Below are 27,691 nucleotides of genomic sequence, written 5' to 3'. Positions count from 1 at the left end.
AGCTCATGGGGATCGATGAGTGCTGCGGTCTCGAAGGTCTTCGTCCCGGTCTCCAACTTGACCAGCGCTGTCGGAAGGATGTTCACGCTGTGGCGTTGCAGCGATGGGCCTGGCGTGGTCGATTCCGGGCATCGTGGCGGTGAACTCCTACGCTGAGTTGGCGGATTTTGCCGGCGGGAACGTTGGGACGTGGCCGAAGCTGCTTGCCGGGTTGGCACCGGTTGGAGACGCGAGCGCGCTCGCGACCGCGACAACGAGCTAACCTACTCGTGCATGTGGAGCAGCGTGTGGTGGGATCGGTCGCACTTCTTGCAACGATCACCGCTTCGGCAGTCTCCCGTGGAATGCTCGTGAGCGAGGCAATTGGCGCAGTATTTGTTAATGAAGACTGCTTGCAGACGCTTTTCAGCGCTGAGCTTTAGGAACCTCGCGCACTTCCGAAGAGGATGGATACCGCGGCAGACTTGGCATCGGTAGGATTGAATACTTCGGGTACGTCTGCTCTCCAAGGCACGTGCACTGCATGCGTTTTGTTGACGAGGGGCCATGCTGTGCGTAGTTGAATGTCGAAAGGAGATCGAAAACGAAATGAAAAATAATGGATGATTAGTGCTAGTGAACTACAACGTAGGAAGAGAGGAGCGCCTATTATTGTGGAGATTCGGAAGACTCCGTCGGCAAAAGCACCACTTTTGCCACTGTCGGACGTTTAACAACTCCACGTGCAGTACGAATATTTACTACACGGATGTTGCCGTCGGCTCCTGGGAAGACAGACTCAATTCTGTTGAGCCGTCACTCATTAGAGGGTAAGTTGTCCTTGATGACGACCATGTCATCGATGCGGAGATTTTTGGACGGGGCCTGCCATTTAGTGCGCTTGTGGAGTTCATTGAGTTACTCTTCTTTCCATCGCACACGGAACTGCCGATGGAGAGCTTTCAAATGCTGCCACCGATTAAGAATGGATTTCGTTTCTCCCTTTACTTCGGGTTCCACCGTAGACATAAGGGGTCCCCCGACAAGGAAATGACCTGGCGTCAGAGCCAGCAAATCTGTCGGACCCTCAGGGCGTGGAGAGCTCTTCAAACGTGTATTTTCGTGTGGCAGTGCATTTGTAAAATAGCGTCTTAAAACTTTTTACGCCTGCTTCCCAAAGGCCTCCCATATGGGGTGCCCCCGGAGGAATAAATTGCCATTGCATCTCTTGATGACTATAGGCATTTGTCACCGACTCTTTTACGGCTTGAAGGAAATCGCGGGAAAGCAGGGTGGCAGCGCCAACAAAGGTTTTGCCATTGTCTGACTGGACTTGACGTGGACACCCTCTTCTGGATACAAAACGAGCGAAAGCGGCAAGAAACTTTTCGGTCGTTAAGTCAGATGTAGGCTCTAAATGGATGGCCTTGGTGGAGAAACAAACAAAAACTAACACATACCCCTTTGTAATAAGACATGCTCTTCCCGTATAGTTCTTTATATCGAACGGACCGGCGTAATCCATGCCAGTATACATGAATGGTCGGGAGAACGATGCTCTTTCTTTGGGCAGGACACCCATCAGTTGGCTTTGCAACCGCTTTTTGTGGATCACACATACTTTGCACGAATTTACTACTGCTTTCATCAGGTTCTTAATTCTCGGAATCCAGTATTTCGACCGGATGAGGCGCACCATTAACTGGTTACCACCATGGAGAGTTATGCGATGAGTGAAATTCGCAAGGGGGCGAGAAAGCAGGCAGTTATACGGAAGAATCACTGGATGCCGTTCATTGTATTGAAGGCTTTCGGAAGCCGCCACACGGCCGCACGCCCTGATCAGTCCTTGCGGATCTAGAAACGGATTCATGCTTAGGATGGCACTTGAACTTGGCACTGGACGCTTTTCACTTAGGCAGTGATATTCCACAGGGAATTCTCTGCGCTGAGTGTTCGAAATTAGGAACCGCTCGGCGGCGGCGATTTCAGTGGCCAGCAAATGCACATCAGATGGAGATGTCTGCTTCCTGCACCGCTGAATGAAGCGATGAACATAAGCAAGGACCCGTAGAGCTTTCTCAAGCTTGGAGAAACGTGCCAACAACTCTTCAGAAAGAGCTTTTGCGAGATGGACTTTTAGAGCACGCTTCTCCAGGTCGGTCACCGGAGCGTTGTCGACCTGCGTTGGCCATTGGTTGCGTGGATTTTGCAACCAAGTCGGTCCGTGCCACCATAACTGGCTATCGGCTAGATCTTGGAGGGAAACTCCTCTACTTGCCAGGTCTGCTGGATTATGCTCAGATTGAACATGAGACCAATTCTCTGTTTTTGTGGCCTGGCCGATCTTCGTCACCCTATTGGCTACAAATGTGGTCCACTGGCACGCTGGCTTGCTTAACCATGCAAGCACTATCGTGGAGTCCGTCCAACAGTAAAGTTCGGAGTTAATCGTAGGCATCTGCGGAATGATGGCTGCAGCCATTTCGAAAAGCAATAACGCTCCGCACAGCTCCAGTCTTGGGAGCGAAACCGTTTTGACTGGTGCTACCCGGGTTTTCGCGGTTAGGAGTTGCACCATAATGGTGCTGCCCACTTCTTTGCGATGCATCGCAAAAGCCATGATGCTCGACCTAGAAATCTGGATGAAACGATAGCCAGCGTGGAATGCGTATCTGCTCTAAAACCGAATAACTTCGGAGAAAAAAAAAGCCATCCGTTGGAATGGAGTGTGCTTCGGATCTACCCAGATTTGCCGATACATTTTTTCGATATCGGCGCTGAACACGTATCGGAAACAGCGCCACTTTAGAAGTTGAATGGTCAAGTCGGAATGTAAGACAGGGAAGGATATCATTTAAACTGGTACCATTCGATGAAGGGCTGGAGGCATTGAATACTACACGGAGTTTAGTAGTTACGCTCTCCGGTTTTAAGACGGCGTGATATATATAATAGGCGTTGCAATTATGGGTAGGAAGAACTTGTCGCATGTGATTTAAGTCGAGATATTCCTGGATCACCGAATCGTATCTCGCTTTTAAGGCCTTGTCTCTTTTTAGACGCTGCTCATTTCTTAAAAACTGAGCCAACGCGAAAGACCTAGAATGCCCTAGCCCGGAACCGATATGTTCTGGATCGCGAAATGGCAGAGTAACGACATATTTTCCGCACTCGTTTCTCGTGGTCGTTTGAAGGAAATTCTTCTCGCACATGGAATCGGATTCTTTACCAACTTTGTTGGTATATTCTCCACCTCCCAAAATTTTGTGAGTAGTTTGTCCAGTGAATTATCGTACGCGTGGGAGATCTGCGTCGAAAAGGAGGAAATTCTGCTTTGTGCTGAGGCTGACACTGGCCCAGTTAGTATCCAGCCTTAAATGGTCTCTTGCCCCAAGAGAGAGCCACAGATGTTGGTTTTTGCTCCACTCAGAAGCACCGAAGGCAGAATATCGGCTCCGATAAGGACATCTATTTGTGCGCTCTCATAGAATTTTGGATCCGCCAGTGGAAAATCGGGAAGATCCCGAAGGAAATTTTGCGGAATTGGGTAGGAAGGCAGATTTCCGGCTACTTGAGGGAGGACATAGACCGTCGTCTCCAACTGCAACGCGGGCCTAATCGGAGATCGGATGGTGAAACTGCAGAGCTTCTTGGACTGAGCGGCTACTGTTTGGTTTAAGCCTGAGACATGGGCTTGAACCACCTGGAATGGCAATCTAATTAGATTGAACAGTCGCTGGGTTATGAATGTTGCCTCTGATCCGGAGTCGGTCAGAGCGCGTGCCTTAAAGTTAGTGCCAAGATGGGAAATATTGATTATTGGCTCTTGAGCCCGTTGCGAAATAATTTTGAACACCGGCTTGCTCATTTGGAACGAAATTGGCCTGATTAGCGGAAATTGGCCTTGCAGGATTTGAAGAGCTGGAATTGCTGAAAAAGGGGTTGTTTCGGTGCAACAACCTGTGATGCCGGCCACGGCAAGTAAAACAATTGTGCGTGCTTTTGCACTCACGAAGCTGATGTCCCTTTGCAAAGCAGTTTAAGCATAACTACTTCCGTTTAATGTAGGCTGACCGGTCGTCAACCGACATTTGGAGAAAACGCGGACATACACGGACAGGATGGTTTTCCTTGTTGCACAAGTCGCAACTTTTCGATTTTGGAGCCACTTTCGACTCATAGGAATTTAGTTTTCTAGAGGGCCCACTTGAGTTCATCGCTTTGGAGTGCGATTGACTTGGTACGGACGGTCTCACATCATCGATGGCCTCTAGGGTTCGATGACGTTCTGTGAGGAAGGTGTTCAGCTCTGCCCATGTCGGGATGTCGGCTTTCTTATGGAGCGACTGCTCCCATAAGGAGAGAGTTATCTTCGGGAGCTTGGATGAACACAGATATACCAGCAGGCAGTCGCAGTTCTCAGTGTTGATGCCTGACATTTCTAAGGCAGTCAAGCAACCTTGAACAGTACTTTGCAGTACCTTCAAGGCCGCCCCAGATTCCTGTGGTATCGACTGCACATTAAACAGTATTTTCAATTGACTGTTTACCAACAATCGTTTATTTTCGAAACGCTCTATTAGGTTTTCCGACGCAGAAACCCTCGTTGGTGAGAGGCGAAATCGAAACGATGCCATGCGCGTCGCCACTTGTTTTGGCATTTAAATGGAATAACTTTTCAACCGGAGTCAGCCGTGGATTATTGATATAAATGGCTGTGAAAAGATCCCGGAAAGTCGCCCAGCGAAGATAGTCGCCTGCGAAAACTTCTGTATCGCATGGAGGCAACCGACAGCCAGAGGAAATGTAGGCCTGGGGCGCAGCGTTCGCGGCTGGGATGGACTGAGACGTGCCCTGCTCGATTTTATCAACGAGCTGGGCAACACACCTTTCATAGACTGAATAGCAATAACTGTATTTAGCCCTGAGAATAGGCATGTTGCCTACTGCCGCTTCGCCTGTTGACACAAGGCACTCTGAGCAGAGGTCGAATACCTTTTCAACCTTGTACCATAGGGTTCGGACTTAGTCGCGACGGACGCTGTGCATCGTGACGGTTGAAGCTGCGGATTCCGGAGTGTTAATCTGAGCCTCAAATTCGCTTAAGCGGTCAGAAACCGAAATTAATCTGGCTAGCGCTAGATCGGAACCAGCCATATTTTTAGCTGTGCGCTGTACTGTGGCTTTGGATGGAGTAGCACAGTCGTCGGAAATCTGCGCAGGCGTTTTCACCGAAATGCTTGGGATTCTTGGACTCTTGGGCCCTTGTGGTGAAAAAATAGACCTGGGTTTGTCAGCGGACAATTTCTTCTTATCGCCCCCGATGGGCATAATCGAAGAAATGCGAAATGGAAGGGAAGCGGGTTTGGAGCCCGGTCACACTTTTGAAAATGTAGACCGATTCCTTAGACTGCACTTAATAAATTTAAGCTTGCCGCCCTAAACGGTATAAAGCAGCGGAAAAAGACCGTATAGGATGTAATGGGTGAGAAAGTGGTGTAAAATTTACGAAGTGGAAACGCCGTAGTTTCAACTAATTGGACAGGTGGCTCGGAGTGAACAGCGAATTGTATAAATGACCTGTGATTTATGGTAATTAGGTCCACCTGATTTACGGTTGGAACACTTGGAATGTGGAACACGGTGAAAAAAAATGTTTATTAGAACGTAGAAAATGTTATTTTTTTGTTTACAACTGGAAACGGAGAAAATGGAATGGTAGAATTTGAGTCTTTTCTCCGCGTTGTAAGTACTTCTAAAACAAACACAAATTAATATCCAAGCAATACAGAAAAAATATTTGTCGGGTGAACGACTTATATTTGGCGGGCGTATTATTTATTTATGGATGAACAAAAATTATTGTCTTGTAGTTTTTTTTTAAATTTTTTTTTGAAAATTTAAAAAATAATTTAATAAATATTGAAAAATTTATTTGTAAAAAAAAGAGAAAAAACCGCTTTTAATTTATTGCTCGGAAATTAATTTGGAAATTTACGGAAAAAATTGAAGGAAAACAAAACGCCTTTTCCGCGTCGGCACTTGGAATAAATTTTATTTGTGGTTTGGATTTGCCGACGGGAAACAATTTACACTGTGGTATATGTTCAAAAGGAATGCAGATGCTAGGTTGCCGCCTTATTCTGGCGTCATCAGCAGCCATTCTCAAGTTTAAGATCGGCGGAGAAAGTTCGTTTGGTGTTTGTGGGCAATTTAAACCAAATAAGTGCAAGTCCCAGAGGCGAACCAGATTGGCAAATAGTTTGAACCGGCGGAGAGCTGGGGTAAGTGGATGGAAAAGGGCTAAGATACCCAGACTTTTATCGCCTAACTCTCGTGCAGGGTTTTAAAAGAACAAAATAAACCAAGCATACTGATCCGGAAGGAAGATGCGCTGCAGCCAGGCAGCGCTAGCAATTGTAGTTTTTTTGTCAGTACACAAAAGGAAAATCTTCGGCTGCAGCTACCCAAAAAGGGCAGGGCAAAATCTGCGACCAAGGAAGGCCAACGTTTTTGTAAATTAGGTTAAGAATTTTTATTATTGTGGAAATGTAATGCGCAAATAATTGTGAGGAGGAGTGTCTGATTTCTTTGCTTTGTGTTTTATGTTTGTGTTAAATTTGTAAGCCACACGGAAAAAAAATGTCCCAACTTTAACAAGAGAGGAAGAAAAAAATAACAGGGATACCTCATAAGAATGTGTGCGAAGTAATCAATATTTTTATATTTATAATCAAAAAGAAAAACTTTACTCCCAAAGAAATAGCTCCCGTCGCCGAAAGCGCTTTCTCCGATGGAAGTTACAAGAGAAAAGGGTGAGTCACCAAAGAAAAACCATATTGATTATATTGGCCAAATTAAAGTGAGTTCACCCTAAGGGCATTAACGTAGATGTCCCTATTGTTTTTTATCCCTTGAAACGCTCAAATAAATACTAACGTAAACGAATCATAAAGGAAATGCAAAAGAAATAAACATAATTACACTGAGCGAAATCCGAAACAGTCACTATTTTAATTTACGCATATTATTATCTTGTAATTTTCTTGTCAATTTTTTTTTTTATATTTTTAATCCTCACTTTTCGTACATTCCAAAACCAATAATTTAATTATATGCAAAAATTCATCTTGTTGCACTTTCGTTCCTATATATCTTATATGCCTAGTTTTAAGAATGTTTATATGTACAAGTAATAAAATCCAATTTATAATGTGGTAATTCTCTAAGTTTTTGCCGCAGCTAGCATGAGGCCCTTGCGAATAGCTTAGGTTTCAGAAGGGGCCATCAGGGAAAATTATGATGATGAGATGGCCATTGACAGGGCGGGTCAGCGAAGGCCTCCAACAACACCGGAGGCTGGCCGAGATCGGTTTGGCGATAACCATTTGAACATGTTTTCCTCTTCTAGTTGTCTGTAATGTGAGTTTTCCTACTTCCGGATCAGGTTAGCTTGTCTAGCACGCGAAAATAAGTATTATAATCCGAAATAGGCAAGACCACCACCCCCTTTTACCGACAAGCAGCAGCCGGACCATCGCTCGCGTGCGCTCGATACCCATCGAACACCATGCCTGACTTAATTATTGGATGTGATACGTTAAGGTATATGTGATATATGTGGATGTAATATATGCAATGTATATGGATGCAGTATATGTTAATGTAATATATGTGGGATTGGTTTTTGGCTGTTTACCCTAATCCCACTAGTATGAAACAGCTGATCCCTAGACAACGACAACGACGATAACAACGACGAGATGAAGATGATGGCGAATTAGCGAGGTGGCGAATTCGCAAACACGACGATCAACGAGGAGAAAAAGCGCAACGCTACGAGGGCGAAGTGCTTTACGACAGCGGTAGAGAGGAGAGTTGTTTTTTGCTCGGAGAAGAAGGAAGTTGTGCGTTCTGCCTGTGTGGCTACGAGATCGACAACAATACGACGACGGTGACGATTAATTTCAATATCCTATATTATTTGTTACAAAATTCAAATAAAACTTATATTATAATAATAAAACCCCACATTTATAATAAAACCCCACATATATGTTGATGTAATATATGTTGATGTAATATATGTAATATATGAAACTGGCGGGTAAATGTTTAACTAATATTTTATTTGGAATGGCCAGAGGGTATGTGTTGTTTGTTTTTTCGATAGCAAAGCAAATTGTATTAATAGGACTGCGGAGTTAAAGCATAAATGTGTTGCGAAAAGAATTTGGCTTGCGTTGGACACAGTGAAACGAGAACAGAATTTTTGCCACTTTTGGCGGAGCTTTGGACTTAGAAATTTTCACTGAACTTGACACAAATTATTTTCACTTTTTCATATTTGGAATTTTGCACTTTTCGGACTGGATGAATATTTAAATATATTCGGAAATTTGGACTTAGAAATTTTCACGAATGAGGGTAAAAGGAGAACGGTGGGTAATATGGCGGCGCCCGTGGAAAAGAATAAGTACTTTTCTTTAATTGCCTTTTTTCGGAGAAATCCGTTAGATTTGACAATAAATCTTACAGCAAATTGAACGAAATTGGATTTTCATCCTTTTGCTGCAGACCGGCAATTAAAAGGAATGGAGATTTCGTACTTATCTTGTAATTTGTTTGCTGGTGGACAAACTTGAAAATCCAGGTGATCGGGCTCGAATGGATCAGAAATGTTGGGTGTGATGGGGGTTGCTGTCCTGGAATTTTCCAAATCGGCTGAAATAGAAAACACTCGAAAGGGCGAACACTTGACTTTTCTTAGTTGCGCGGGCGCGACCGGGCGTATGTTTATTCGATCGTAATACTTTCTACACTGAAAATATTATTCTAATTTGCTAGGCTCTCCCAAGCGCAGCGGAGACTCCTTGGAGACTCTGTGGTGAAGAGCGAGAGAGCGTAAGAGGGAGCGGAGATCGGGTGACATTCCAAACCCCGTAACTTGGACACTGCCTAAAGGGTTTAGAGACTTGGCTCAGCTATTATTGCCAGAATTCGGCTGTCTCCAGATAGCTTCACATACCTCCGTGCTAGCAGAAAGGGATAGGCTTTTGCATTTAATCTTATGAATCTTTGAACATACTTTAGCACTTTGACACTTTTGCCCATCGCCTGCGGCGGCGACAGAGTCAAGCGATGGCAAACAGTTTTTGGTCGGATTTTTAGACTTTGCTAGCAGCACCAGAGTGCCATTAGTGTGTGGTAAGGGGGATCCAAGCGGATCCAGGGAAGCTGAGGTCCTCATTTATGTGTGGCGACTTTGGAAAGTACCCGAGATTGTTGGCAGTTGATGGGAAAATGCGGCTTTTAGATGGTGTATGAATGAATACTACGTGCCTGAGTGGCACAGTGTTATGGTATATCTATGGCGTATTTTCGCAATAGCTACTTTAATAATACAAGAATATGAAATGGGAAATCAAAATAAATATTCCATTACAAGTGCTTAATTGTGAATTGTAATATTAAAACCATATATTTTTATACCTGTTACTCGTACAGTACATGCGTCTGTCCGTCCGTCGAGATCCCAGAAACTGTAAGCTTAAAAGCTAGAAAGTTGTGTATTAGCATGCAGACTCGAGAGACAGAGACCCAGCACAAGAAATACTTATTCGCTGTATAACGGGTATCTGATAGTCGTAAAACATGACTATATAGTTCTCTCTTGTTTTTATACGACTCAAAAGGTTAATACAAATACTCAACTTCAAATCTCTCTAAACAAATTGACTGTCATTTAAATCAAATGTTTAAAAGCTTCTAGATAATTTAAAGATAAACTAAAAGCTTAAGTCCGCAATCTAAGGATATTTTACCTATACAAAACATGCACAATTGCTGTGAAGGATAAGTTTCAAATTCCGAGACCACACCACATAAAAATATATGGCAGCATTTCAAATTGAAGAAAAACAGCCTTAAAATCATTGCAAGAATGTTTGGGGGATTTAGTTTGTGCTAAAAACAAACGTTTGCTTTTATATTGTAGCGTGCCATTGCAACTAAATGGAAAATGAGAAATTTATAGAAATTCAAATGCAATGGCTGCCCCAAGTAAAGCTGGCTTAAAGACCCGGGCTCCGAATGGGTTACGTTACGGAATCAAACTAAAAAAGAGAGAACGCTATAACCGACTTCCCCGACTATCTGATACCCGTTACTCAGCTAGTGGAAGTGCGAAGGAGAGTCTTCAACACTGACAGTTTTTGGTGGTTTGTGGGCGTTAGAGTGGGCGTGGCAGATAGTTTTTTGGCAAATCGATAGAAATTTACAAGACCAATACAAAAATGAAAAAATATCAAAACATTTTTCAAAAGTGTGGGCCTGGCAGGGTTGGGCGGTTTGTGGGCGTTAGAGTGGGCGTGGCAACATGAATCGACAAACTTGCGCTGCGTCTATGTCTCTGGAGTCTGTATGCTTAATCTCAACTTTCTAGCTTTTGTAGTTCCTGAGATCACAGCGTTCATACGGACGGACAAACGGACATGGTCATATCGACTCGACTATTGATCCTGATCAAAAATATATATACTTTATATGGTCGGAAACAATTCCTTCTGACCGTTACATACTTTTTAACGAATATTTTACTCTACGAGTAACGGGTAAAAAAAATATCAAAACATTTTTCAAAAGTGTGGGCGGGGCAGCTTTGGGCGGTTTGTGGGCGTTATATTGGGCGTGGCAACATGAGTCGAGAAACTTGCGCTGCGTCTATGTCTCTGGAGTCTGTATACTTAATCTCAACTTTCTAGCTTTTGTAGTTCTTGAGATCTCGACATTCATACAGACAGACGGACGGACAGACGGACGGACGGACAGACGGACATGGCCATATCGACTCGGCTATTGATCCTGATCAAGAATATATATACTTTATATGCTCGGAAACGCTTCCTTCTGCCTGTTACATACTTTTCAACGAATCTAGTATACTAGTTTACTCTAGGAGTAACGGGTATAATTATCAAAATTAAAACCATAAATAATACTCAAGCCACTCATCCAATGCAATACCTCAATAAAATATAAAATATATAAAAAAATTTTGCGCAAACATTCATCAAGTCCTAAACATGAAACAATAAGAGTTTCGCCGGAGAAAGTACTTTCGCCGTGGGAGAAAACAACATGTAAGTGATATCATAAAACAAAACTCAGGCCTGACCTACGACATTTTATTCAATGGTACAGTCGAGGATCGAAATATTGTGTACACCGAGCCTCTCTCGTGTCTAAGTACAGTCGAAGGTAGCATCATAGTGCCAACTTAAAAACAGCATGGTACAGTGTAGGCCCAGAATATAATCCTACTTACAATTATTAGTTAATGAATAATACTAATTCTTTTTTTTTTTATTTTTGCATCATATTACATTTATATTATATTAATACTTCCAATAGGTATAGGATGTTGTTGAACATATTTCCTTTACAGCCACTGTATTTTCACTCATATTTATATATAACGACTATTACAATGAATAAATAACTTTGGAATAATTTCTTGTGCATTAATAAAAAATATATGATAAAACAAGAGAGAACGCTATAGTCGAGTTCCCCGACTATCTGATACCCGTTACTCAGCTAGTGTAAGTGCGAAGGACAGTTTTTGGCGGTTTGTGGGCGTTAGAGTGGGCGTGGCCAAAAGTTTTTTGGCAAATAGATAGAAATTTACAAGACTAATACAAAAATGAAAAAATATCAAAACATTTTTTAAAAGCGTGGGCGTGGCAGCTTTGGGCGGTTTGTGGGCGAAGGAGAGTCTTCAACACTGACAGTTTTTGGTGGTTTGTGGGCGTTAGAGTGGGCGTGGCAGATAGTTTTTGGCAAATCGATAGAAATTTACAAGACCAATACAAAAATGAAAAAATATTAAAACATTTTTCAAAAATGTGGGCGTGGCAGTTTTGGGCGGCTTGTCGGCGTTAGAGTGGGCGTGGCAACCTGAATCGACAAACTTGCGCTGCGTCTATGTCCCTAAAGTCTGCATACTTAATCTCAACTTTCTAGCTTTTGTAGTTCCTGAGATCTCGACGTTCATACGGGCAGACGGACAGACAGACGGACGGACAGACGGACATGGCCAGATCGACTCGGCTACTGATCCTGATCAAGAATATATATACTTTATATGGTCGGAAACGCTTCCTTCTGCCTGTTACATACTTTTCAACGAATCTAGTATACCCTTTTACTCTACGAGTAACGGGTATAAATATATACATATATAATAATGATAATATAATAATCGCAATAATAATAATTAAAAGAACAAAATAAGATTAGAATGTACAAATAAGTTCTTGGAGTTTACTTTTTTGTTTTTTTTTTCTATTAATATTTTTCTATTTTACATGTCATCTAATTAGGATCTAGGTTAAAAATTGAGTTAAGTGGGAACAACAAATGAACGGTTTTGTTTAATTAGATTTAATGAATAATGATTCGGTCTTCTACGTCATCAGATACATTCACCTCGGGAATAGTAGCGCACCATGGTTTCATCTTGTCAGAGGAGAACACAGAACTGTATTTACGTCCTGTAATCTGTATTCCGGGGATATCTCCGACGACGTAGCGATCATTTCTCAGGACCTTGACAACTTGATAGGGTCCTCGGTATCGTGGTTCTAACTTGCGTGATTCTTCCGTTGCAGCCGGCTCATTTTCAATGACTACGAGGTTACCTATGGAATAAATAGAAGGGTTAGAATGTTTAAAGTCGAATCTGTGCTTCCATTTTGCTCGTTCGCATGCGATGTTAGCGACAGCTTGCGTTCGGTTGTCGATAACAGAGTCCTTCTTCTTATCATGTTCCAGATCTGCTTGTATAGCTGCCGTTAAATGGTTTTGCACAACGTCAACAGCATTGAAGTTAAAAACGAGATCAACCGGACTAAACCCCGACGTATCATTCTTTTGTGAATTGACACTCCATTGAAGATTATGTAAAGATAGGTCCCAATCCTTCGGGTTCTCACTCATAGTCCGTACATAATTAAGGATTGTTTGATTCGCACGCTCTATTTGTCCATTTGCTCAAGGTGTTTGTACGGCGTTTTTGATGTGCTGGATCTGGTTGTTCTTACAATAATCTTCAAACTGCTTTGAAGTAAACGCTGTTCCACGGTCGGATATAATAACGCTAGGCAAAACGAAATAACTTGATATTTCACTAAGGATGTTTAGTACGGGTGCGGTTTTCGTACTTTTTACTGCTTTTACGGTTAGGGGCTTGCTGAACGGATCAGATATAGCCAGAATATGGGTTAATCCTCGTTTGCTGCGAATGAAGGGTCCCAGATGGTCTATGTGAAGTTTTCGAAATGGTATTGGATCGGAGTCGTTGTAGTGCATACATCCTTCGGGTTTTCCACCTTTCGACTTGTAGTACCAGCATTCAATGAATGATGATATGTAGTGCTTTACATATTTTCGCATTTTTGGGAACCAGAATCTTTGTTTAATCCGTGCAATGGTTTTGTCGAATCCAAAATGCCCTACATCATCGTGACTTGTCCGTACTGTACGCCACCTAACTGCCCTTGGAACAACGAAAGCCTTTCCATTTTCGACTTTGCATACAGACGGTGATTTTCAATGACGTAATCAGCTTGAAGTTGCTTTGACTGATCCTTATGTCGTTGACCCTTTAAGACGGCGATAATCTCAGCAAGCGTTTGGTCCTGTAGTTGCATAGTTAAAAGCCAGTCGTCAATGTCAGTTATTAAAGTGCGTACTATTTTATCTAGAGGTATCTGAGAACTTTAGTCCGGAGCACGACTCAAGGCGTCAACGTGAGCCATTTTGCTACCATCGCGGTGAATGAATTCACAATCGTAGTCCAAGATCTTGATCCACCAACGAGCTACCTGAGGTATTAATTCTTTATTCACCTTAACTTTGGCAATAGCAGATCTATCAGTAATAAGATGAAACGGTTTACGTAACGAAACGGTAAGCGTCTCTACTACGGCCAATGTCCCGAGTTTGTAGCTGTGGTACTGACTTTTAGCTGTCGGCTAAAATAACAAACAGGTCGCCAATCCTTTTGATCATGTGACTGTAGCAGCACTCCTGCCAGACCCACAGCACAAGCGTCGGTGTGGACCTCGTGATTCTCTGTAAAATCGTATAAAACCAGTACTGGTACAGAGCACAATTTTCCGATGAGTTCATGGAAAGCTTCTTGTTGAACATTCGTCCAATTAAATGTTTCTTGTTCAGTTTTCCGTAAAAGTAGAGTTACGGGCCTAGAGATTAAGGAGTATTTTTCCACAAACTTTCGAAAGAATCCAGTGAGACCTAAAAATCGTCTGACCTCTTTGGCATTTGTCGGAACTTTAAAATTTTACTAACTTTATTGTCGCCCGGGGTAGTTCCGTTTTTATTTACGATGTGTCCAGGGAACGTTATCTCCGATTGAAGAAACTTGCATTTGTCATAGCGAAGTGTTAAGCCACTCTCCTTAAGGATTTTGAGAAACTTTTCGAGCCGTTGAATATTTTTGGCAAATCGATAGAATGTTACAAAACTAATACAAAAATTGGCATGGCATCTTTGGGCGGTTTGTGGGCGTTAGATTGGGCGTGGCAAAAATTTTTTTGGCAGATCTATAGAAATTCATAAGACTAAAGCAAAACTGAAAAAATATCAAAACATTTTTCAAAATTGTGGGCATGGCAGTTTTGGGCGGTTTGTGGGCGTAAAAGTGGGCGTGGCAGCATGAATCAACAAACTTGCGCTGCGTCTATGTCTCTGGAGTCTGCGTGCTTAATCTCAACTTTCTAGCTTATGTAGTTCTCGACGTTCATACGGACAGACGGACATGGCCATATCGACTCGGCTATTGATTCTTATCAAGAATATATATACTTTATATGGTCGAAAACGCTTCGTTCTGCCCGTTACATACTTGTCAACGAATCTAGTATACCCTTTTACTCTACGAGTAACGGGTATAAAAACCTAACCCAATAGAAACAATATATGATAAAAATTTTATTTTAAATAGTTTAATAATTTTCACAACGATAATATACAATTCTGTCGTTCCGATAGGATATATTTCAAACAAATAACTTGAGGTTGCCACCCATAGAGTTGTAGAGTGCGTGGAAAAATTTGGCATCTAAAAATTCAGTACGATAACATTTCTAACAAAATGCCACGTACTTCTTTATTTGATGTAGATGATGACCAACAGTTTCTTAAAATGGCCAGCGGTGATGCGGTAAACTATCCTAAGAAAAAGAGCACAGAACCCATCTACAATCAAGATGGCTTTTCGGAATATGATATCCAAAGGCCGTGCTCCAGGTAAGAACTAAAAAAAACAGTCATATTTAATATCAATTTAATTTCATATTCAGCGCTTTTCGAACCGTAAATGAACCGCACCCAAACCCCATACCCTCCAAGTTCCGCATCGACAATGTTGTTCCGGACTTTGGACTCGAGGAGAATTCTAACGTGCTTCCCAAAAACTGGCAAATGCCACCTCCAAGTTCATCAAGGATTATCAAGAGTCGACGATGCCCCAACGAAGGAAAAATATCTCCAAATGTGCGTCAAACTGTTCCAAAACCTACCGTCGATACAGAACCCTCACCGCTGGCACCCATCAAGGGGACTTTGGTGGATGAGTATGATACAGATCTGCTGTCGTCAGAGGATATTTGGAAGATCTATATGGATGTGAAGAAGGGGCTTATAAAGCCCTCGGATGCTATATATCCTTTGTTTTGCATGGAGTATTCGTCATCAGATACATTCACCTCGGGAATAGTAGCGCACCATGGTTTCATCTTGTCAGAGGAGAACACAGAACTGTATTTACGTCCTGTAATCTGTATTCCGGGGATATCTCCGACGACGTAGCGATCATTTCTCAGGACCTTGACAACTTGATAGGGTCCTCGGTATCGTGGTTCTAACTTGCGTGATTCTTCCGTTGCAGCCGGCTCATTTTCAATGACTACGAGGTTACCTATGGAATAAATAGAAGGGTTAGAATGTTTAAAGTCGAATCTGTGCTTCCATTTTGCTCGTTCGCATGCGATGTTAGCGACAGCTTGCGTTCGGTTGTCGATAACAGAGTCCTTCTTCTTATCATGTTCCAGATCTGCTTGTATAGCTGCCGTTAAATAGTTTTGCACAACGTCAACAGCATTGAAGTTAAAAACGAGATCAATCGGACTAAACCCCGACGTATCATTCTTTTGTGAATTGACACTCCATTGAAGATTATGTAAAGATAGGTCCCAATCCTTCGGGTTCTCACTCATAGTCCGTACATAATTAAGGATTGTTTGATTCGCACGCTCTATTTGTCCATTTGCTCAAGGTGTTTGTACGGCGTTTTTGATGTGCTGGATCTGGTTGTTCTTACAATAATCTTCAAACTGCTTTGAAGTAAACGCTGTTCCACGGTCGGATATAATAACGCTAGGCAAAACGAAATAACTTGATATTTCACTAAGGATGTTTAGTACGGGTGCGGTTTTCGTACTTTTTACTGCTTTTACGGTTAGGGGCTTGCTGAACGGATCAGATATAGCCAGAATATGGGTTAATCCTCGTTTGCTGCGAATGAAGGGTCCCAGATGGTCTATGTGAAGTTTTCGAAATGGTATTGGATCGGAGTCGTTGTAGTGCATACATCCTTCGGGTTTTCCACCTTTCGACTTGTAGTACCAGCATTCAATGAATGATGATATGTAGTGCTTTACATATTTTCGCATTTTTGGGAACCAGAATCTTTGTTTAATCCGTGCAATGGTTTTGTCGAATCCAAAATGCCCTACATCATCGTGACTTGTCCGTACTGTACGCCACCTAACTGCCCTTGGAACAACGAAAGCCTTTCCATTTTCGACTTTGCATACAGACGGTGATTTTCAATGACGTAATCAGCTTGAAGTTGCTTTGACTGATCCTTATGTCGTTGACCCTTTAAGACGGCGATAATCTCAGCAAGCGTTTGGTCCTGTAGTTGCATAGTTAAAAGCCAGTCGTCAATGTCAGTTATTAAAGTGCGTACTATTTTATCTAGAGGTATCTGAGAACTTTAGTCCGGAGCACGACTCAAGGCGTCAACGTGAGCCATTTTGCTACCATCGCGGTGAATGAATTCACAATCGTAGTCCAAGATCTTGATCCACCAACGAGCTACCTGAGGTATTAATTCTTTATTCACCTTAACTTTGGCAATAGCAGATCTATCAGTAATAAGATGAAACGGTTTACGTAACGAAACGGTAAGCGTCTCTACTACGGCCAATGTCCCGAGTTTGTAGCTGTGGTACTGACTTTTAGCTGTCGGCTAAAATAACAAACAGGTCGCCAATCCTTTTGATCATGTGACTGTAGCAGCACTCCTGCCAGACCCACAGCACAAGCGTCGGTGTGGACCTCGTGATTCTCTGTAAAATCGTATAAAACCAGTACTGGTACAGAGCACAATTTTCCGATGAGTTCATGGAAAGCTTCTTGTTGAACATTCGTCCAATTAAATGTTTCTTGTTCAGTTTTCCGTAAAAGTAGAGTTACGGGCCTAGAGATTAAGGAGTATTTTTCCACAAACTTTCGAAAGAATCCAGTGAGACCTAAAAATCGTCTGACCTCTTTGGCATTTGTCGGAACTTTAAAATTTTACTAACTTTATTGTCGCCCGGGGTAGTTCCGTTTTTATTTACGATGTGTCCAGGGAACGTTATCTCCGATTGAAGAAACTTGCATTTGTCATAGCGAAGTGTTAAGCCACTCTCCTTAAGGATTTTGAGAAACTTTTCGAGCCGTTGAATATTTTTGGCAAATCGATAGAATGTTACAAAACTAATACAAAAATTGGCATGGCATCTTTGGGCGGTTTGTGGGCGTTAGATTGGGCGTGGCAAAAATTTTTTTGGCAGATCGATAGAAATTAATAAGACTAAAGCAAAACTGAAAAAATATCAAAACATTTTTGAAAATTGTGGGCATGGCAGTTTTGGGCGGTTTGTGGGCGTAAAAGTGGGCGTGGCAGCATGAATCAACAAACTTGCGCTGCGTCTATGTCTCTGGAGTCTGCGTGCTTAATCTCAACTTTCTAGCTTATGTAGTTCTCGACGTTCATACGGACAGACGGACATGGCCATATCGACTCGGCTATTGATTCTTATCAAGAATATATATACTTTATATGGTCGAAAACGCTTCGTTCTGCCCGTTACATACTTGTCAACGAATCTAGTATACCCTTTTACTCTACGAGTAACGGGTATAAAAACCTAACCCAATAGAAACAATATATGATAAAAATTTTATTTTAAATAGTTTAATAATTTTCACAACGATAATATACAATTCTGTCGTTCCGATAGGATATATTTCAAACAAATAACTTGAGGTTGCCACCCATAGAGTTGTAGAGTGCGTGGAAAAATTTGGCATCTAAAAATTCAGTACGATAACATTTCTAACAAAATGCCACGTACTTCTTTATTTGATGTAGATGATGACCAACAGTTTCTTAAAATGGCCAGCGGTGATGCGGTAAACTATCCTAAGAAAAAGAGCACAGAACCCATCTACAATCAAGATGGCTTTTCGGAATATGATATCCAAAGGCCGTGCTCCAGGTAAGAACTAAAAAAAACAGTCATATTTAATATCAATTTAATTTCATATTCAGCGCTTTTCGAACCGTAAATGAACCGCACCCAAACCCCATACCCTCCAAGTTCCGCATCGACAATGTTGTTCCGGACTTTGGACTCGAGGAGAATTCTAACGTGCTTCCCAAAAACTGGCAAATGCCACCTCCAAGTTCATCAAGGATTATCAAGAGTCGACGATGCCCCAACGAAGGAAAAATATCTCCAAATGTGCGTCAAACTGTTCCAAAACCTACCGTCGATACAGAACCCTCACCGCTGGCACCCATCAAGGGGACTTTGGTGGATGAGTATGATACAGATCTGCTGTCGTCAGAGGATATTTGGAAGATCTATATGGATGTGAAGAAGGGGCTTATAAAGCCCTCGGATGCTATATATCCTTTGTTTTGCATGGAGTATTCGGGGGCTTCCAAAACTCCACCTCCGAGTTTAACGGAATCTCAAAACTCCAATGAATTTCCTCCGAAAACAGTTCGAGTTAACAAAAACCTATATAAAAAGAATTCTTTTGAAACTGGTTTTGGGAGGAAAGTCGGAAAAAATGAGTGGCGGGTCTTGGATCAGTGGATAGAATCGGAGGGGCTCAACGGATCCTATAATGATATAGAAGAATCGGATTCAAAGGGAAAGGTCGATAGTGACGCCAAGAAGCCTCGGATTCTGGACAATGAAGATGTCGCCTTTGCTAGCTTCACCATTGGAATCGAAGAGGAGCGGGCCATCAACGGATCCCATAATGATATAGAAGAATCGGATTCAAGGGGAAAGGTCGATAGTGACGCCAAGAAGACTAGGATTCTGGACAATGAAGATGTCGCCTTTGCTAGCTTCACCATTGGAATCGAAGAGGAGCGGGCCATCAACGGATCCCATAATGATATAGAAGAATCGGATTCAAAGGGAAAGGTCGATAGTGACGCCAAGAAGCCTCGGATTCTGGACAATGAAGATGTCGCCTTTGCTAGCTTCACCATTGGAATCGAAGAGGAGCGGGCCATCAACGGATCCCATAATGATATAGAAGAATCGGATTCAAAGGGAAAGGTCGATAGTGACGCCAAGAAGACTAGGATTCTGGACAATGAAGATGTCGCCTTTGCTAGCTTCACCATTGGAATCGAAGAGCAGCGGGCAATCAAGGAATGGATAAAATCGGAGGGCCTCAACGAACCCCACAGTGATATAGAAGAGTTTGATATGTTATTAAGCCTAGCAAGGGAACATGAGAAGAATCGGGATCTTCTGCTTGAGTTACTAAAGCCCAAGGATCTTATCTCCCAGGAAAAGGATGTTTGGAAAAAGTTTTCTCCAAAGGTGTTCGAAATGCCGCAGAAACCTGATTCCGTAGAGCCTAAGTTGTGGAAACCCCCACCCAACGAAAAGGTTTCCGTTGAAAATATTCCAGAAAAGGAACCAGAGAAAGCAACTGAAATCATTGTGGAAAAACCAGAAAAGCCAGTTATCCTCGAGGTCAAAGACATTAAAACATTACCCCCGAGGCCCAAGGCTGAGGAAGCTACCCAGAGTTGGGTACAGCAATGCAGTGAAACCATTTCCCAACAATTGCAACTCCTCATCTATGAGGACAGTTCCAACAATCAAACTGATGCAGAACCAGAGGCCATTGACTTCGAAACCGAGATCAGCAAGGAGCAAATGAAGCCCCGAGTCCTGGGAAAAAGCAACAGAAATGTCTCAGCGGAGACTGGATGGCAGAACAGCTTCACAGTTTTCCTCGAGGACTTCGAGTACATCATTGACCAAACCATGACGGAGTTCAGGGACCCCCAAGCTAAGAGACTCCGCTCAAAGTGGAACCAGCAGTTTGGATCAAAATCGGTGGAGAATTTGAGGAGATGTCTTCTGCTTCCGCCTCTGCCAGATCACTTGGACCAGTGCCTCCAGAGGATTAGAATCCTAAGGCGTCCCAAAAGGCGCAAGGTCGAGGAATTTCGCATGCACGTCGATATGAATTTTTGCAAAATGTATTGCACACTGAGTATGAATAAGAACTTGGATCTGCAAAATACGGTTAGGTTCCTAAGAAACGCCGTTTACAATAACGACATCGATGTGATCCAAATCCGGTATGAGGCCACACAGATAGCCTGGATTTGGTCCGATGGCAGTGTCTTGATAATCAATGGAACAGGCCATGCGATGCTTGCGGAAACACAAAGGGATCTGATGTTTAGGACCCTTGGGAGGGCGAACTTCAAAGCCGACCCCTCAAACAAGCTTCTACATCTGCGTCTCATTTCCTGCGCCCACTTTCCATTTGGGATCTCTTTGCCGGTCTTCACTGCGTTAAGCGTTCTTTCTCCAGAGCCCCATATGAAGTATGTCTACTACGTGGACAAGGCAGTTCCCGGGGTGGCGGCCCGTGTTCATGAGACGGGAATGGTCCAGGTGTTTGCCATGACCACGGGTGAGGCGGATAATATGCTGAAGAAGCTGTACCTTCTTACGGCCAATCACCGAAAGGCCACCAAAGACGTCATCAAAAAGAAACCAATGGACTACGACTGACCAAAAAAAAATGTAACTTACGAGTTACAAACAGAATGATGTAAGGATGTGATCAAAAATAGAATAGTAATTGTAATAAAGCTGAGAACGCTTTGGTAAACAATTCAATGGCTCAAAAGTCGGTTCAATCATTATTTTGTTCTTTAGAATAAATAGGCGGGGAATTCTTGCTCTGCTATCAGATATCGTTACTCTGCTATTGATTAGATTTTAATTAAACATCGATTTTACAAAGATTATACATACTGCAGAATTGCTAAGCCAACTTCTCACTAGTATCAATATACCCTCTGCCAGGGTGTGCAAAGTAAGCAGTATAACTATGTATCCTCCAAATATTTTCTGTCCCCCAAAGCAGTTTTTAATTTTGTAGTCATGCAAATTTCGTTTCCTTTCCTTCTCTTGAACATTTGTCTCAGCAGAAGTTAATTGGTTTTTTTGCGGAAGAAGTGCCGCTTGAGACGTCGACTTGGGGGACTTTTTTCCCCTTTTAGTTGCTCCCGGGGTGGTTTTGTCGAATCCAAAATGCCCTATATCATCGTGACTTGTCCGTACTGTACGCCACCTAACTGCCGTTGGAACAACGAAAGACTTTCCATTTTCGACTTTGCATACAGAAGGTGATTTTCAATGACGTAATCAGCTTGAAGTTGCTTTGACTGATCCATATGTCGTTGACCCTTTAAGACGGCGATAATCTCAGCAAGCGTTTGGTCATGTAGTTGCATAGTCAAAAGCCAGTCGTCAATGTCAGTTATTATAGTGCGTACTATTTCATCTAGAGGTATCTGAGAACTTAAGTCCGGAGTACGACTCAAGGCGTCAACGTGAGCCATTTTGCTACCATCTCGGTGAATGAATTCACAATCGTAGTCCAAGATCTTGATCCACCAACGAGCTACCTGAGGTATTAATTCTGTATTCACCTTAACTTTGGCAATAGCAGAACTATCAGTAATAAGATGAAACGGTTTACGTAACGAAACGGTAAGCGTCTCTACTACGGCCAATGTCTCGAATTCGTAGCTGTGGTACTTACTTTCAGCTGCTGTACAATGTAGGCTGTGAAAGATAAGTTTCAAATTCCGAGACCACACCACACAAAAATATATTGCAGCATTTCAAATTGAAGAAAAACAGCCTTAAAAACATTGCAAGAATGTTTGGGGGATTTAGTTTGAGCTGAAAACAAACGTTTGCTTATATTTTGTAGCGTGCCATTGCAACTAAATGGAAAATGAGAAATTTATAGAAATTCAAATGCAATGGCTGCCCCAAGTAAAGCTGGCTTAAAGACCCGGGCTCCGAATGGGTTACGTTACGGAATCAAACCAAAAAAGAGAGAACGCTATAACCGAGTTCCCCGACTATCTGATACCCGTTACTCAGCTAGTGGAAGTGCGAAGGAGAATCTTCAACACTGACGGTTTTTGGTGGTTTGTGGGCGTTAGAAAGGGGGGTGGCAAAAAGTTTTTTGGCCAATCGATAGAAATTTACAAGACTAATACAAAAATTAAAAAATATCAAAACAAAAAGTGCGGGCGTGTCAGGTTTGGGCGGTTTGTGGGCGTTAGATTGGGCGTGGCAAAAATTTTTTTGGCAGATCTATAGAAATTCATAAGACTAAAGCAAAACTGAAAAAATATCAAAACATTTTTCAAAATTGTGGGCATGGCAGTTTTGGGCGGTTTGTGGGCGTAAAAGTGGGCGTGGCAGCATGAATCAACAAACTTGCGCTGCGTCTATGTCTCTGGAGTCTGCGTGCTTAATCTCAACTTTCTAGCTTATGTAGTTCTCGACGTTCATACGGACAGACGGACATGGCCATATCGACTCGGCTATTGATTCTTATCAAGAATATATATACTTTATATGGTCGAAAACGCTTCGTTCTGCCCGTTACATACTTGTCAACGAATCTAGTATACCCTTTTACTCTACGAGTAACGGGTATAAAAACCTAACCCAATAGAAACAATATATGATAAAAATTTTATTTTAAATAGTTTAATAATTTTCACAACGATAATATACAATTCTGTCGTTCCGATAGGATATATTTCAAACAAATAACTTAAGGTTGCCACCCATAGAGTTGTAGAGTGCGTGGAAAAATTTGGCATCTAAAAATTCAGTACGATTACATTTCTAACAAAATGCCACGTACTTCTTTATTTGATGTAGATGATGACCAACAGTTTCTTAAAATGGCCAGCGGTGATGCGGTAAACTATCCTAAGAAAAAGAGCACAGAACCCATCTACAATCAAGATGGCTTTTCGGAATATGATATCCAAAGGCCGTGCTCCAGGTAAGAACTAAAAAAAACAGTCATATTTAATATCAATTTAATTTCATATTCAGCGCTTTTCGAACCGTAAATGAACCGCACCCAAACCCCATACCCTCCAAGTTCCGCATCGACAATGTTGTTCCGGACTTTGGACTCGAGGAGAATTCTAACGTGCTTCCCAAAAACTGGCAAATGCCACCTCCAAGTTCATCAAGGATTATCAAGAGTCGACGATGCCCCAACGAAGGAAAAATATCTCCAAATGTGCGTCAAACTGTTCCAAAACCTACCGTCGATACAGAACCCTCACCGCTGGCACCCATCAAGGGGACTTTGGTGGATGAGTATGATACAGATCTGCTGTCGTCAGAGGATATTTGGAAGATCTAACGGGTGTTTTTTTTAGAGGTATAGAACTTTAAATTGCAATAAAACAACGATGGATTATTCGATTGACATGAATTTTATTGACATGAAAGATAATCTTGTGGCATTACATTTTAAATATGATTTCTGGCATATGACCGCCACGGCTGGCTCGGATGTAGTCCAATCTGGACGTCCAATTTGCAATGACTTTTTCCAACATATTTGGCCGTATATCGGCAATAACACGGCGAATGTTGTCTTCCAAATGGTTTAGCGTTTGTGGCTTATCCGCATAGACCAATGACTTTACATAGCCCCACAAAAAGTAGTCTAGCGGTGTTAAATCACAAGATCTTGGAGGCCAATTCACAGGTCCAAAACGTGAAATTAGGCGGTCACCAAACGTGTCTTTCAATAAATCGATTGTGGCACGAGCTGTGTGACACGTTGCGCCGTCTTGTTGGAACCACAGCTCCTGGACATTATGGTCGTTCAATTCAGGAATGAAAAAGTTAGTAATCATGGCTCTATACCGATCACCATTGACTGTAACGTTCTGGCCATCATCGTTTTTGAAGAAGTACGGACCAATAATTCCACCAGCCCATACAGCGCACCAAACAGTCAGTTTTTCTGGATGTAACGGTGTTTCGACATACACTTGAGGATTAGCTTCACTCCAAATGCGGCAGTTTTGTTTGTTGACGTAGCCATTCAACCAGAAGTGCGCTTCATCGCTAAACAAAATTCGCTTATGAAAATCGGGAACAACAGCAATCTCGTTTTGGGCCCATTCGACGAATCTACGCCTTGCTTGATGATCGTTTGGTTTCAATTCTTGCACGAGTTGGATTTTGTAAGCACGCAAACCAAGATCCTTCCGCAAAATCTTCCATAAAGTGGATGGACACAGATCCAATTCCTGTGCTCGATGGCGGATGGACTCATTCGGGTCTTCCTCAATGCTACGCTCTACAGCAGCAATAGCTTCTTCTGTACGCACCGTACGGCGTCTCTGGGGATGCGAGTTATCAATAAGAGTAAACGCGGTGCGAAAACGGTCCATGGTTAATCGAATTAACTGCTCTGATGGACGATTTTGTCGACGATAAAATGGACGTAGTGCGCGATACGTATTCCGCACAGAACCATTATTTTCGAAATAAAATTGCACTATTTGCAAGCGTTGTTCAGGCGTGAGTCTATTCATGACGAATTGCCAAACCAAACTGAGAATAAATCACTTGACAGCTGTTAAATCGGTCGCCATCTTGAACAGTAATGCCAACATAAAGTTCTATACCTCTAAAAAAAACACCCGTTATATGGATGTGAAGAAGGGGCTTATAAAGCCCTCGGATGCTATATATCCTTTGTTTTGCATGGAGTATTCGGGGGCTTCCAAAACTCCACCTCCGAGTTTAACGGAATCTCAAAACTCCAATGAATTTCCTCCGAAAACAGTTCGAGTTAACAAAAACCTATATAAAAAGAATTCTTTTGGAACTGGTTTTGAGAGGAAAGTCGGAAAAAATGAGTGGCGGGTCTTGGATCAGTGGATAGAATCGGAGGGGCTCAACGGATCCTATAATGATATAGAAGAATCGGATTCAAAGGGAAAGGTCGATAGTGACGCCAAGAAGCCTCGGATTCTGGACGATGTCGCCTTTGCTAGCTTCACCATTGGAATCGAAGAGCAGCGGGCAATCAAGGAATGGATAAAATCGGAGGGCCTCAACGAACCCCACAGTGATATAGAAGAGTTTGATATGTTATTAAGCCTAGCAAGGGAACATGAGAAGAATCGGGATCTTCTGCTTGAGTTACTAAAGCCCAAGGATCTTATCTCCCAGGAAAAGGATGTTTGGAAAAAGTTTTCTCCAAAGGTGTTCGAAATGCCGCAGAAACCTGATTCCGTAGAGCCTGAGTTGTGGAAACCCCCACCCAACGAAAAGGTTTCCGTTGAAAATATTCCAGAAAAGGAACCAGAGAAAGCAACTGAAATCATTGTGGAAAAACCAGAAAGGCCAGTTATCCTCGAGGTCAAAGACATTAAAACATTACCCCCGAGGCCCAAGGCTGAGGAAGCTACCCAGAGTTGGGTACAGCAATGCAGTGAAACCATTTCCCAACAATTGCAACTCCTCATCTATGAGGACAGTTCCAACAATCAAACTGATGCAGAACCAGAGGCCATTGACTTCGAAACCGAGATCAGCAAGGAGCAAATGAAGCCCCGAGTCCTGGGAAAAAGCAACAGAAATGTCTCAGCGGAGACTGGATGGCAGAACAGCTTCACAGTTTTCCTCGAGGACTTCGAGTACATCATTGACCAAACCATGACGGAGTTCAGGGACCCCCAAGCTAAGAGACTCCGCTCAAAGTGGAACCAGCAGTTTGGATCAAAATCGGTGGAGAATTTGAGGAGATGTCTTCTGCTTCCGCCTCTGCCAGATCACTTGGACCAGTGCCTCCAGAGGATTAGAATCCTAAGGCGTCCCAAAAGGCGCAAGGTCGAGGAATTTCGCATGCACGTCGATATGAATTTTTGCAAAATGTATTGCACACTGAGTATGAATAAGAACTTGGATCTGCAAAATACGGTTAGGTTCCTAAGAAACGCCGTTTACAATAACGACATCGATGTGATCCAAATCCGGTATGAGGCCACACAGATAGCCTGGATTTGGTCCGATGGCAGTGTCTTGATAATCAATGGAAGAGGCCATGCGATGCTTGCGGAAACACAAAGGGATCTGATGTTTAGGACCCTTGGGAGGGCGAACTTCAAAGCCGACCCCTCAAACAAGCTTCTACATCTGCGTCTCATTTCCTGCGCCCACTTTCCATTTGGGATCTCTTTGCCGGTGTTCACTGCGTTAAGCGTTCTTTCTCCAGAGCCCCATATGAAGTATGTCTACTACGTGGACAAGGCAGTTCCCGGGGTGGCGGCCCGTGTTCATGAGACGGGAATGGTCCAGGTGTTTGCCATGACCACGGGTGAGGCGGATAATATGCTGAAGAAACTGTACCTTCTTACGGCCAATCACCGAAAGGCCACCATAGACGTCATCAAAAAGAAACCAATGGACTACGACTGATCAAAAAAAATGTAACTTACGAGTTACAAACAGAATGATGTAAGGATGTGATCGAAAATAGAATAGTAATTATAATAAAGCTGAGAACGCTTTGGTAAACAATTCAATGGCTCAAAAATGGGTTCAATCATTATTATGTTCTTTAAAATGAATAGGCGTGGAATTCTTTCTCTGCTATCAGATACCCGTTACTCTGCTATTGATTAGATTTTAATTAAACATAGATTTTACAAAACATAGATTACACATACTGCAGAATTGCTAAGCCAACATCTCACTAGTATCAATATACCCTCCTCTGCCAGGGTGTGCAAAGTAAGCAGTATAACTATGTATCCTTCAAATATTTTCTGTCCCTCAAAGCATTTTTAAATTGTGTAGTCATGCTAATTTCGTTTCCTTTCCTTGGTTAATTGTTTTTTTTGCGGAAGAAGTGCCGCTTGAGACGTCGTCTTGGACTTGGACTTTTTTCCCCTTTTAGTTGCTCCCGGGGTAGTGTTTTTGTTGCTCTGGCTTTGGCGTTGGTTGGTGTCTTGGTGGAAAACAAAAGGCTTAAAAGGGGATACACAAAGGATTTGAGCAATCAAGTGCGCTTTTGAGCACGCAGACCGATAACAGTTTTATTCACGCTCGCTTTTTCCAGCCTCTTATTTTCCTGGGACGTTGAGGGCTAAGAAGGAAATGTGCTTCGCCCTCAGTTTGTTTCAAAGTCATAACTATGCTGGGTTTTCAATATGCACCCA

General features: G+C 42.6%; 1 protein-coding gene across 1 annotated transcript in view; it reads left to right on the top strand.

Annotated features, from left to right (window-relative positions):
• LOC120457992 overlaps positions 1–26,933 on the top strand; it is a gene marked incomplete at both ends in the record, with an annotated part of 32,543 nt that extends 5,610 nt beyond the window's left edge. Inside the window, one exon of the mRNA XM_039645483.1 lies at positions 26,040–26,933. Coding sequence (XP_039501417.1) covers positions 26,040–26,933 — 894 coding nt within the window. The remainder of the gene's footprint in view (positions 1–26,039) is intronic.
• Positions 26,934–27,691: the final 758 nt, after the last annotated feature.

The sequence above is a fragment of the Drosophila santomea genome, unplaced genomic scaffold, assembly GCF_016746245.2.
Source record: "Drosophila santomea strain STO CAGO 1482 unplaced genomic scaffold, Prin_Dsan_1.1 Segkk9_quiver_pilon_scaf, whole genome shotgun sequence".
NCBI classification, from domain to species: Eukaryota; Metazoa; Arthropoda; class Insecta; order Diptera; family Drosophilidae; genus Drosophila; species Drosophila santomea.
Note: the sequence above shows the minus strand (reverse complement) of the source record. Positions and strands in the feature narration are given on the sequence as shown.